This window comes from Magnolia sinica, chromosome 15 (genome assembly GCF_029962835.1).
Source record: "Magnolia sinica isolate HGM2019 chromosome 15, MsV1, whole genome shotgun sequence".
Lineage (NCBI taxonomy): Eukaryota > Viridiplantae > Streptophyta > Magnoliopsida > Magnoliales > Magnoliaceae > Magnolia > Magnolia sinica.
In genome coordinates this window covers 41,627,644-41,641,291 of record NC_080587.1, presented here as the reverse complement: position 1 = coordinate 41,641,291, position 13,648 = coordinate 41,627,644, and the positions used below count along the sequence as shown (strand labels likewise).

The 13,648-nt window shown below is 44.2% G+C and overlaps 1 protein-coding gene across 9 annotated transcripts in view; it reads left to right on the top strand.

Moving 5' to 3' along the window:
* LOC131226647 (uncharacterized) overlaps nucleotides 1-13,648 on the top strand; it is a 127,879-nt gene that overhangs the window by 96,578 nt on the left and 17,653 nt on the right. For 5 of the 9 annotated variants that reach the window (XM_058222241.1, XM_058222245.1, XM_058222242.1 and 2 more), the window contains one exon: nucleotides 3,133-3,187. The exons of 1 other annotated variant lie outside the window; for it this stretch is intronic. In XM_058222241.1, coding sequence (XP_058078224.1) covers nucleotides 3,133-3,187 — 55 coding nt within the window. Of the gene's footprint in view, nucleotides 1-3,132; nucleotides 3,188-3,576; nucleotides 5,251-13,648 lie in introns of those variants that run through there. 3 more of the 9 variants (XM_058222248.1, XM_058222246.1, XM_058222247.1) reach the window with 3 other exon arrangements.

The following is a 13,648-nucleotide window of genomic DNA, read 5'->3' as shown; positions in this document are numbered from 1 at the left end:
GGCTTGCCATGTAGTGATGGTATTTGGTCTTAGAGAGTTGAGCCATGCTTTGGCCCGATCTTTTAGAGAAAATGAGAATAACCTAAGCTTAAGTGGATCCCTATTGCCATTGTTTACTTGTTATGTTACAATTACTTCCTCAAAGTCCTTGAGGTGCTAGTAGGGGCTTTCAGAATCCAAGCCATCAAATTTAGGAATTAATTGAATCACACCTTGTTTAAAATCAATGTTCCTTGTGTGAGCAGGGAACACTATGCAAGATAGTAAAGTTGATCTCTCAGGGTATAGATGTTCACGTAAAGTCCGTGGTTGGTTTAACACATTCTTATGAACTTCATTTTCATCCTCAAGAGGAGGATTAGGTTGATTTTCTCTGTTTTGATTTATAGTTGGATCTGATAGATTTGGATTTGGATTATCAATAGGGTCTACCATGAAATTCAAGTGATATTGAATGCCTCTTCTAAGTGAATGATCAAGGCCTGGAACTAGTCCGCCTTCGGAGGAGAGTCGTTTATTTTGATCCCTACTCCAACAGGACATAAACCATCAACACCACACAACAAATACCACTACTTCAAATAGCAAGTATACTTAAAATAAAAACAAAAACTTAACCAACAACCTAGGCGGCAGGGCTGACCATGAGGGTTCAGTTCACAAAGCAAAAATAAATTAACAACCCAGGCGGCAGGGTCGACCATGAGGGTTCAAACCACAAAGCAAAAATAAAAAATAAATCAATAAAAGTAAAACTAATGTAGAAATTAAACTATGTTAATCTTGAAAATAGATTCAATGGATGATCTTTGTGATCAAACAACAATTGTAGGACAACCATAGCACTTGGGTGATAAAATCCCAAGCAGGGAAACATTATGTCATAGTTAGTGCTTGAAAGACCCAACTGAATTTAATTTCAAAGAAAAACAAAAAAACTATAGAAAATTTGGAGGGTTTAGAAGAGAACTTACCTTAGAAAAGAACTTACCTTAGCTATCTTGTACATATCTAATCTATCTCAGTCTCTCCCCGGCAATGGCGCCAAAAACATTATTGCTTGCCTCCAATTGCAGAGGTTCGTAAGTAGTAGTATCCCGTGAATACAGGGTCGATCCCATAGGGAGATAAATTGCGAGAAGGAGAAAATCAAATGCAAAACAAACTAAGTATTAAAAATTAAACTAATGATTTGATTTTAGGAGTTTTGAATGGATGTAATTCAACTGAATTAAAATAACACTCAAGCTTCAAAGTTCCACACATAGGTTAATGTTCCAAAATCATGATGACTTGGATAACACAACTAGGATCTGAGCACTATGGTTAGCCTAATCGAAAAATAAAATAGTTTAAATATTTTAATAAATGATATAAAAGATAAGAAAATCATCGATTTGCACCATTGATATATATTCTCATTCGTCAGTGATTTTAAGAATTCAATATCAATGAGATAATGAAAATCAAAGAAAGATAACAGGTTGAGAACCTCTCATATCTAGGAAATCTGATTGATCTAGGGTAAGCCTATCTATCAATGTGGATCTCATATGATGGAAACATATGGATCTCACAAGAGGATAAAAAACAAAACCTAAACAATAGATAACATGCATATACCATTTTTCGCATCATTAAAACAATCAATCATCATAACTTAAAGAATTATTAAACCCATGTGCTTCCCTTCTAACTTGGGGTAGAAGGAACTTAGAAAAACATAATTAGAATAGAGAAAGAAAGCAACAAGAAAGAAATAAATGCAAATAGAAAAGATCTAAAAAAAAAAAAAACAAAACAATTTATAAAAATTTAATAAAATTGAAAACCTTCTAAAAACTCTAAATTTTGCTCTTGAATGCTTTGAATGATGCTTAGGAATGTCCTGGGAAGACCTATTTATAAGTGGGGAAATCAAATTTTCGTACAACGTTGGAAAACTCTAGAAACCGCCTCAAATTTACGCAGTTTTCCAAAATAGACTTCTCGCTACACAGTTTGTTTAAAATAGATTTTATGTTGTGCAGTTTCCAAAAATAGACTTCAAAGTTTCAAAATACACTTTTTTCAGCACGATTTCAGGATTCTTCACTTCAAATCTTCGATTCTCTTCTTCCTCACCAAGTTTTCTTAGATCTTTGGCATGTGAATTCTTCAATCTTGGTCTCTTAAGATCCCTTGCCTTGGTGATTCTTTAGCATCAAATCCATGCTTTTAACACCCTTTTTCAATCCAAGCTCTTAAATTCACCTTGCAACACATAAATGAGTAAAATAGAACATTAAGCTGATTCATGTTCATAAAACCAAGATATGAATGGGGAAAATTATGCAATATTTGAGTCTCAACACCTACCTGATGGACAAATTGGATATACAATACATAAATCAGGGTGGGGTCCCGCAATGAGCCCCACTTGCTGTCCTTTTGAGCTGATGTGCTGCTGCACTAGCAGCTTGCAGCATGCAGCTTTGCACGCTGTTTGCTGTAACGTGCAGCTGCACCTTTTGGCCATGTTGGCTGCTAGTGGTGCGGTGGGCTGTCTAAGGGGAAAGGAACAAAAGGTGATTTCGAAATTTGTCTCACCTGTTATAGGTGGTTGTGGAGGGGGTCAAATTTTTGGTATTTGAATAGGCAGGCCTTTGATGTGTTAGTTTTTTGATTTCCCAACCTGTTGTGGGGCCTCACAGGTTTGTTTTATTGTATTATTTTGCTGCTCTGCTGTTGTTGCTAGCAGGCCTATTTAAAAATAGTCCATTATGCTTAAAAAAAGATTTATTTTATTTTATTTATTTATTATGTAAGCATGTATAAATACTTAAGCAGATTCCTCAAGGTAAAAAGTGAGGGAAAATTTGAATAATAAATGCTGGGATTGGAATGAATTTCTTTTCTTATGGATGCTCAAACTCTTTTGAGACTCTAAAACTCATATTTAATTTCTACTTATGAGAATTTCCATGTTATGCCTTCTCTAGTCTTTTCTTTATTTCATTCAATTTTCTGCCTGCTATACAACAAAATCACATAATTCATTATGTGACTGAATGTATTATTAAAATTTTACTAATTGGCTAATACTATACTACGTTTTATTTGATATGCTTTGTTTTTTATGTGTTATGTCAGGTATCAGGCTGTAGCATACATTGAAGCATCTGCATTTATCTACCAAGATGGAAAGGTTTTATTAACTTTCCCTTCTATCAAGATACCTTGCTCTATGAAGCATTTCTTCTGATCTTCTAAACAACACAAATCTTTTAGCTAAGCCTTCATAGTTGTGAAGGCCAAAGGCGGTGGGTTAAGAAACCATGCTGGAGATTATGCTGAACCCTAGAAGCTTTCATTAACTATTGATGAGAACCACAACATCACCTGTAGGCTAAACATATCGTTTATCCATGTAAAAGAAAAACTATGGATTTCGTTGATTCATTAGTATGAGTAGTGTCTGTTAACATCCATTTGTATTGGGAGTTCTTTCTTGATCTTGTGATGCTACTCTTCTAGTTATTTTATTTTATTTTATTTATTATTATTTTTTTAATATCATTGTTGATGGTTTTGAAGGCTACATCTTGTATATTGCATTCGATTGTCAAACTTACCCACCAGAAAATGGTATTGAAGTATAGACTAGATGTCTATATACTCCCCCCAACAAAATGGTATGGTTAAGAGAAAGAACAGACATCTCCTTGAAGTGGCGCGTGCCCTTATTTTCAAGATGAGTGTTCCCAAGACTTTTTGGTCTAATGTTGTTCTTACTGCATCTTATTTGATAAATTGCATGCCTTGAAGAGTCTTAGGTGGAAAAGCTCCAATTCATGTCCTTCAACCGGACAAGTCCATGTTTCCTATACTCCCAAAAGCATTTGGATATGCATTATTGGTTCATGTTCCTAACTTTCATTGTTCTAAATTGGATGCCAAAGTCTTTAAGCGTATGTCCCCACGTTATTCCAGTTCAAATATGGGATATAAGCGCTATTTGCCGGGTATGTGTGACGAACAATTGATTCCCATGGATTTAAATTTCTTTTAATTCCATTTTAATCTTCTTACAGGGTGTCTTTCGTGCCCTACTCAATTTGAGGGGAAGCTCCCTACTCTTGATAACATTCCACGTTTTAATTTTGAGCCCTTTTTTGATACATCTGTCAGCGAGCCTCATCCTTCATCTCAGTCATTGCCCTCACCTTCTCCTTTGCTCCCTTTACCACCAAGACAAACTGAAATTTAGAAGGCATGTTTAATAGAAAGATATGGAAGAGGGCATTTTCTTCTGTTACACCTCTATCTAACGCTCGAGATCCAGGCAGGCTCTTATCCATTCCTTGCGCTATTCCCTCAAATAAGGATCTTCCTATTTTCTGGCAGAAAGGGAGGCATACATGTACTTCTCACTTCAAATTAGTATTCCTACGATACCAGAATGCCTACAGACTAGAAGCTTCGCCAGAAGCAAGCAAGACGAGCCCGAACTTGCTTAACAAGTCTAAAGCATATCTTATCTGATACAAGAAGATCCCTTTTTCACACTTTTCCACTTCCAAGCCAAGGAAGTGCTTCAGCTCACCGAGCTCCTTCATCTCGAACTGAATAGAGAGATGTTCACGAATTCTCTGTGTCCAAGAAGCCATCTGTGAAGCCAAACGAGGGTAAAGAAGACGGATGATAGTCAAACTGGACATGGACAGCGCATACGACAGGCTAAATTGGAGATTCATCTTTCAAAGAATCTTTCTTTTATAATAGCCCTGCATTTCAAAGTCTTAGATTGCAGCAATGGTAAATGGCAGACCAGGAAGCTTTCAAAAGTCGAAGAGGAATCCCCCTACCTATACATAATGATTGCCGCACACGATCCGATTCAGCGACATTTCAAAATCATGTACCCATTTGCTAAACATCCAACATCGGCTCAATACAAACCGTTTCACTCGTGCTTAGCTTACTTACACTCAAAAAGAGACTTCCCTAATTGACTTCCAATAAGAAATTACTAACTTTAAACTTTGCCAAACATAACACAGCATGAGCACGCCGTTTTTGTGTTGTCAATAAAGGCCGGCTCTCCGCACAGTCAGGCGTACACCACGCACCCTTCAATCCCAAACTTCTTTGATCCAGTGACCTTGATAGTTTTTCTTAGCTTTTTTGAAGCCATGGGAAGATTCCGATTCCTTTCCGCCATGTTAATTTGTCACGCTCCAAACTTGGTAACCAGGCTCACAAAATTCCCGATCGCTGGATCTGGCGCTGACAGCCTTCGTATTACCCCATTGTCAGCTCCCGGAACCCATATACCAGATTCCGATCCTAGGATCCTATAAGGAGGATTTTCAATATGATTTTTTTTTTTTTTTGCCGAGAAGCATAACCATAAGCATAACCCACAAACAATAACATCACCACATATCAACTATAATAAAAAACTTTAGGGTACAATGCGGAAAGGGAAATACAAAATAGATAACAAAACTCCAGAAGCTCAACCGCATGCTCTTGCCTCAGTGTTGTTGTGTCTTAGTGTCACCTGCACGCAACAGTCGTGCATAAGCTTATAGAAAGCTTAGAGGGTGGTGTAATTGTGTGCGCAATATATGTGCTAAGCATAGAGTAATGCGGAAATGCTGGTAAGTCCATGAATGGGAAGAATGCTAGTAAGTCCATGAATGGGAAAATGCTGGTAAGTCCATGAATGGGAAGGATGCTAATAAGTCCATGAATGCTATCAGGCATACCAAGGCTATGCGATGCAAGGCCTGCGTAGCCAAATGTCATATGCAAGATGCAACGCAAGCATACCAGTCCTCAGCTGGATCCACATATCAGTACAGTTCACCTCTGGAACATCATGTATCAGTATAGTTCCTCTCTGGGAAATCCACATATTAGTACAGTCCATCTCTGGACAATCACTGGGGTCTAGTGCACTACACATTGACTACCCCTCCCCCAGGCGCGTAGTCCAGTGTGAATGTAAGAGACCTCACTATTCGCCTGACCAATAGTCTGTCAATACCTATCCGGTACGTCGTTAGTGGACCCATTTCTCGAGTTGGTCAAACTCAACCTAGCTATACCCCTTTCTGTTCGGGCGGGTAAGGTCGCACTTCCTTCCAATCGACCACAACACAGTGAGAGACGCGGCATCCTGATATTTGGCACACGAGCACTCATGTATCCACTCAGTCTCGACGTTGGAGCAACCTCCTGGTACCATAAGGGTTTAGGGACTTTCACCTAGGGACATTTATGGCGCCCCATGTCTATAACCAAAACATTTCCGGTGTCCAATCTTGCCATCCGCGATATGCATGTGGAGGCTACGGCCCTGATGTCGCTAGGGCATACAGTAATCTTGTTACACAAATGTAAGATGTATGAGTCATACTATCCGGTCATGCAGTAATCCTGCGCGTACCGCGCGCTCATGTGGGGCAACTCTGTCTCTTAAGGAGTCCTAAAAACAACCAGCCCAATGACACATGTTATGATCAATCACTCATAATAAGCATGCAAATGATGTGTATGGGCATGTATTATGATGTTCTACTAGCACATACTCAGTGAGTCTTACTAGATAAAGTATACTAGCATGGCTATAAACAAATAATCGGCCTATATATATGGCGGGGTCCATAGAAGGATAGCGGATCTAATCCATAACATCAATAGTGGATATGCTTAATCTGATACCACATATTCTCTCATCTATGGCAAGGGGTGATGATGTACTCTCCTCATATCAAGGATGGGCCTAGATGGCCTACTCATATCAAGGATGAGCCTAGATGGCCTACTCATATCAAGAATGGGCCTAGATGGCCTACTCATATCAAGAATAGGCCTAGGAACAAGGAGTGGGCTTCCTCACTCGCTCCGTCACGTAGTAAACTAGGCTTCCTAAGGGGCCCAATAAGCACAAGATGGGCTTAATGACTTGGACAATCTACAAAGGCATGATGGAAGCATCAACAATAATGGGGGCCCAACGGTTTGGGTTAGCCCACTAAGGCTAAATAGGGAACACTTATGGGGGCCCAAATAGATGAGAATGGGCCTAACAATGGGCCATAAGGCAGTTCACAACGTGGACATTTAACCATTATTGTCGCCTAGAGTGCGGTCCGCCATGAAATCTAACTTACAATGGGGCCCATGGCCCGTATACTACCTAGGGAAAAGAATGTGCAGCATACATATCATTTCACACATCATGGTGGCCTTAAGAAACGGCCCATGGTCCACATACATCAAGGTGGGCTACTTGGGACAGCCCATAGCCCAAAAATACAATGGCCAAGGGAACATACAATACATGCATCATGGTGGATCTCATGGGTAGCCCATATGCCCCAAAAAATAGTTGGGCTAGGTGCACATCACATATATCATTGTGGGCCTTATAGGTCAGCCCAAAATTTGGCAAATTGGATGGGCAACATAGATACAATCACATACATCATAGTGGGCTTACAAATGGCCCACAAGGCCCAACACAATGGATGGGCAACACTTGCATCAAAGAGAGCTTTAAAGATGGATGTCCAAAAATCTGGACAGCATGGTTCTACTTTAATCAGAAGAAAGATGGGCCTCTCAAGGCATTAAAGGGGCCCATAATCTTAGAAAAATAAATGTATGGTGTGTATACATAATACCTTTAATTTGGTGGGCCTCACAACTTCAAGACATATAACTATATGTAGCAATTTTGGGCCCGTGCTGGACATCCAGCTCACCTAACTTTTTGGGCCTGCTGGGGTCCAGCAAATAGGCTATCTAGATAAAATAAATACATCAGGGTGGCCCATACATGTTATAGTGGGCCCCACCAGATGGAAGGCATGAATACAACACATATAATGGGGTGGGCCCGCTGCTGGACAGCCAGTCCAGCAGCGCCCAACCCAGCTAGACGGTCTAAAGGGCCTGAACGACTGGCCTAAAAATACACTCAAGGTGGGCCACAAATGGGGGTAAATGGAGAAAACAAAACACATACTTCATGGTTGGCCAGCGAGTTGCTAGATATACATGTTGCTAGCCCTATTTGGTTCTACCTCTGCAATGGGCCCAGGGCCTGCCTAATCATGGAAAATGGGTGGATGATATGCACCCTCAAATGTATATAGCAAGGTGGGGTCCACATGAGTGGCCCACCAACCCAAAGATCGGGCTGATATTTATGGTTTTCCCTTCAAACAGGCTGCTGGACACTCCCAACTGTTGGATCGTCCAGGCCTCTTGGGCCCACTTCAGGGGCGTAGGAGTTGGTATCAGAGCATAACTTGGGAATAACTAAGGACAACATCACATATCTGCTATAAACTTAGAACAATTAGGTCCCTGAGATCAATAACTTAGTAACCCTCTGATGTAATTCCCTAACGTGTGTCTTCGAGAGTTCTCAAGGCTGATAGGCCCCTTGTTCCCTCCTGTAGGACATGACGCCCAAGTGAGTGACCCGAGCAATTCCCGCTCCCCTGCTTGAGATTCTCATTCCCCCACCTGAGGTTCCTGTTCATCCACCTGAGACTTCTGCACCCCTGTATGAGACTAGCGCAGCACTGACCGTGTCTGTGAGTGCCGACTAGCTACAACAGATGTTGCAGGTTGTGAATGCCGCCTTCTAGGGGTAGGGCAGGCGACCCGCTATGACGCCCTCGCAAGCAGAGCAGGAGCGCGCGAGCGTCCTTTTACGAGACTTTACCTTGATCGATCCCCCGTGATTCCAGGGAGAGCCTAACCCTACCGTAGCAGAGAGATGACACTCCCAGGAGGAGAAGATTTTTGACACCATGAGATGTACGACCCAACAGTAAGTCCCGCTGACAGTATTTCTACTTCAGGGCGAGGCCGAGCATTGGCGGGCCTTAGTCGCCCTTGCTGTAAGAGCCGATTTTGTATGGACGTGGGAGGAGTTTGTAGACCGATTCGACCGGAAGTTTTTCCCTGACCATGTCCGACAGCAGCGTGCACGAGTTTGAGACTCTTGTGCAAGGGGACATGATAGTGTCCCAGTATGAGGCATGTTTCGTCGCGCTGTCGAGATTCGCGATGTATCTGGTTGATGATGAGGGGCGGAAGGCCCGCCATTTGGAGAATGGCTTGCGGTATGGTCTCCGGGGCCGTGTTGTTGGGCAAATGCTCCCGACTTTTGAGTAGGTAGTGTAGTGGACCCTGAACTACGAGGCAAAGTGGGCCGGTTTGCAGAGGGATCATGATCAAAGGAGAGACTGGAAGAGGCAGACCCCCTCCGGTGGCTCCCAGCAGCAGCAACATCGACCATGGTAGAGACGCACAGGCCGTCTAACCGCCCGAGCACTAGCAGCACCCCCAGCACCACATCAGAGGCAGTTTTCGGGTACTTGTCATTGATGCGGAGAGATGGGACACCATAGGTGGGAGTGTCCATGCCCTCAGCAGCAACAGCCGAGAGCATCGCAGCAGCCTCCACCACGGCAGCAGTGACAACGGCTCTTACCACCGAGGCCCCCACAACAGCAGCAGCAGCCTCCGAGACTGCAACAGTAGAGGCAGCAGTTTCGACCGCCGCAGCAGTAGAGGCAGCAGTTTCGACTGCCCACAGCAGTAGCAGTAGCAACAATGACCTTGGAGGGGATATGCACCTCCCCAGCCGGCTCAGTGCAGGTTTTACGCGGCCCAACAGGACCCACAGTCATCCGGAGGAGTCATTGAGGGTACCCTTCTTGTTTCTGCATGCATAGCTCGTGTTTTGTTTGAATTTGGTGCATCGCATTCTTTCGTGTCCTAGGACTCTGTTGATCGATCGGATTACCGATAGAGTTTGCTCGTGAGGGATTGACAATGTCGACGCCCTTGGGGAAGACTACAGTGCTAGGCTGATTTTGCTTGTCTTACCCCGTTTTGGTTGAGGAGACCTTGCCTGCTGATTTGTTCGTGTTGCTGATGTTAGAGTTCGATGTCATCTTGGGCATGGATTGGCTCGCCGAGTACGACGCCATCTTGGACTGCTCTGCGAGGACAGTCACATTATGTATACCCGGCATGACGCAGTTCCAGTTCATAGCCGAGCCTAGAGGAGACCAGCTTTCTTGTCTGATGTCGTGTGCCGTTGAGGAGTCAGTTGCTTTGAGTATCGACCAGCTGGTGGTCGTCTGTGGTTTTCCGAATGTGTTCCAGGAGATTCTGGGATTATCGCCTCGCCGACATATTGAGTATCAGGTTGATCTTGTGCCTGGTACTGTGCCTATCTCAAAGGCTTTATATCGTATGACACTGTTGGAATTGCGGGAACTGTAGAAGCAATTGGACGAGTTGTGCGAGTTAGGATTCATCCGTCCGAGCAGTTCGCCGTGGGGAGCACCGGTAATATTCGTCAAGAAGAAGGATGGCTCGTTGAGGCTCTGCGTCGATTACCGCGAGCTGAATAGGGTCACGATCAAGAACAATTATCCGCTTCCGAGGATCTATGATTTATTTGATCTGCTGCAGGGTGCACAGTTCTTTTCGAAGATAGACCTGGGTCCAATTATTATCAGATTCGGGTCTAAGTGTAGGACATCCCGAAGACAGCTTGCAGGATGCGTTATGGTCACTTTGAGTTTCAGGTTATGTCCTTCGGATCGACCAATGCGCTCGCGTATTCATGCAGTTGATGAACGAGGTCTTCCATCCATATCTCGATCAGTTTGGTGTGGTATTCATCGACCACATTCTGATATATTCGAGGACCCGCGACCGCGAGGACCATGAGCAGCATTTGGAGATTGCTTTGCAGACCCTCCGTGCCCACTAACTTTATGGGAAGCTGAAGAAGTGTGAGTTTTGGCAGGAGGAAGTGAAGTTCCTCAATCATGTGGTGACGAGGGATGGTGTCGCAGTGGACCCCTTGAAGATCGATGAAGTGCATCAGTGGGGCCAACCCACGAACACATCCGAGATCCGCAGTTTCCTTGGTTTGGTGGGCTACTATCGACGTTTTATTGAGGGATTCTCCCATGTCACAGCCCCGTTGACCAGGTTGACCCGGAAGGGTGCTGAGTTTGTGTAGAGTGATGCATGCATGCGAGCATTTGCAGAGCTGAAGGACCGTCTTACGTCTACACCTGTCCTCACTCTTCCCTATTGGAGTGAAGGATTTGTGGTATTTACCGATGCTTTGCATGTTGGTTTGGGTGCTGTCCTGATGCGGCACGGGAAGCTAGTGGCCTACACATCTCGCCAACTCAAGGTCCATGAGCTGAACTACCCTATGCATGATTTGGAGTTAGCCGCAGTCTTCTTCGCACTGAAGGTGTGGAGGCACTATCTTTATGGGGTGAGGTTCGAGCTCTTCTCCGACCACAAGAGCTTGAAGTATCTCTTCTCTCAGTTCGAGTTGAATATGAGGCAGAGTTGAAGTACCACCCTGGCAAGGCGAACGTGATGGCGGATGCTCTTAGCCATTAGCCACAGGGCCTGGTGGCACATATGATGGTCCAAGAGTGGAAGATGCTTGAGGATATAACAAAGTATGACTTTGAGTTTGGTCTGCAGTCTTTTATCGTTTAGCTATCGAGCTTGTTGATTCAACCCTCTCTTGTCGCAAGGGTGATCGAGGGTCAGCAGACAGCGAGTCGTTACGGGATTATCGAGCATAGGCGGCATTTGAGAGTCAGTCAGATTGGCAGATAAGTTCTGATGGTGGACTTCGTTTCAGAGGTTGATTGTGTCCCAGATATTCCAGAGTTACGCAAAGATCTTCTGATCGAGGTACATCAATTGAGGTTTTCTATCCACCCTAGCTTGACGAAGATGTACCGCGACATGAGGAGGCAGTATTTTTGGGTAGGGATGAAGAGCTAGATTGCCAGTTTTGTGGCCGAGTGTGACACGTGCCAGCATGTTAAGGCCGATCATCAGAGACTTCCAGGTCCGTTGCAGCCGTTCAGCGTCCTGTTGTGGAAGTGGGAGCACGTATCCATAGATTTTATCATGGGTTTGCCGAGGACTCAGCGTGGTCATGACGCCATCTGGGTTGTCGTGGATCGTCTGATGAAGTCGGCGCATTTTCTCGTGATTCGTGCGACATGGCCTTTGGACCGGCTTGCTAGATTATTCATTGATGAGATCGTGAGACTGCACGGTGTTCCAGTTTCGATCATTTCTGACCGAGACCCGAGATTCACATCTCAGTTTTGGAGGAGCTTTCAGAAGGTTATGGGGTTTGCCTTACAACTCAACACTGCGTATCATCTGCAGATCGATGGGCAGATCGAGAGGATCAACTAGATCCTTGAGGATATGCTTCACGCTTGCGCGATTGATTTCTTGAGTAGCTGAGATGAGCATCTGCGCCTGGCTGAGTTCGCATATAACAACACCTATCAGGCAACCATTGGCATGGCTCCTTTTGAGGCATTGTATGGCAGACCGTGTAAATCCCCTAGTTATTGGACCGAGGTTGGAGAGCGCCGTCTCCTAGGTCTTGAGCTTATGCAACAGACATCAGTGGTCATTGATATCATTTGGCAGAGGATGTACATAGCTCAGAGCTGGCAGAAGAGTTTTGTTGATTGTCGGCGTCGTCCCTTGGAGTTTGCAGTTGGGGATTGAGTGTATCTTAAGGTCTCACCCATGAAGGGTGTGGTTTGATTTGGAGCGAAGGGCAAGCTTGGCCCGAGATTTATTGGACCTTTTGAGATCACTGGGTGCATTGGCGTCTTGGCCTATAGGATCTCCTTACCACAACGTTTTCCATGTTTCTATGCTGCAGAAGTGTAGGTCAGACACCATTCCTGTGATTGATTGGTAACCCCTAGAGGTTCGTGAGGATGCTTCCTACATTGAGCAAGCAGTTCGCATCCTTAATCGGAAGGAGCAGGCCCTTGGACTAAGGTCATTCCCTTAGTGAAGGTGCAGTGGGGTCACCATAGTGCTGATGAGGCATCTTGGGAGCGCGAGGCTGAGATTCGAGAGCGCTATCCCCATCTCTTTATTGATTGACTGTATCTTTGTATTGTGCTTTGATATATATATGCCATGTTTCCTCTTGTTCTGCGTGATAGTGTAAATTTCGGAGACGAAATTTTTATTAGGGGGAGAGCCGTTAGGCCTGTTTCCTAGTATCATACCGTTCCTTAGGACCCTGCGATTCTCTCCATCGAATATTGGTGACCCGCGACCTGTAGACAATATTTGCGCGCGACCTTAAGTCACATCCTCTGAACCCGAGTCGAGTCGACTCGAGACCTATGCCGTTGCAATCGCGTCGTCGCCGCGGTTCCAATGCCGCGTCTCGTGTACCAATCCGATACATAGACTAGGAGTTATGACTCGCGCATAATCCCGGCCGTAGACCGCGCATTGCGGGACCATAATTTCCTGATAAAGTGCATTCTCTAGAAAGTCATCATGAGGATGATGTCATCCTAGGCTAGGTTTCCCTAGAAAGTCATCATGAGGATGATGTCATCCTAGGCTACCTAGCCTAGGGTGACATCACCCTATCCTATCCCATGCTTGCTAGCAATAATTGCCAGGCATGCCATGCTTCTAACACATGCAATCATCATCTTACATAGTCATCATGACCCTCATTTAAATCCCTCTCTCCCTCTCATCTTCATCATTCTTGATAGCAAGGAAGCTTAGGACGTCCACGAGA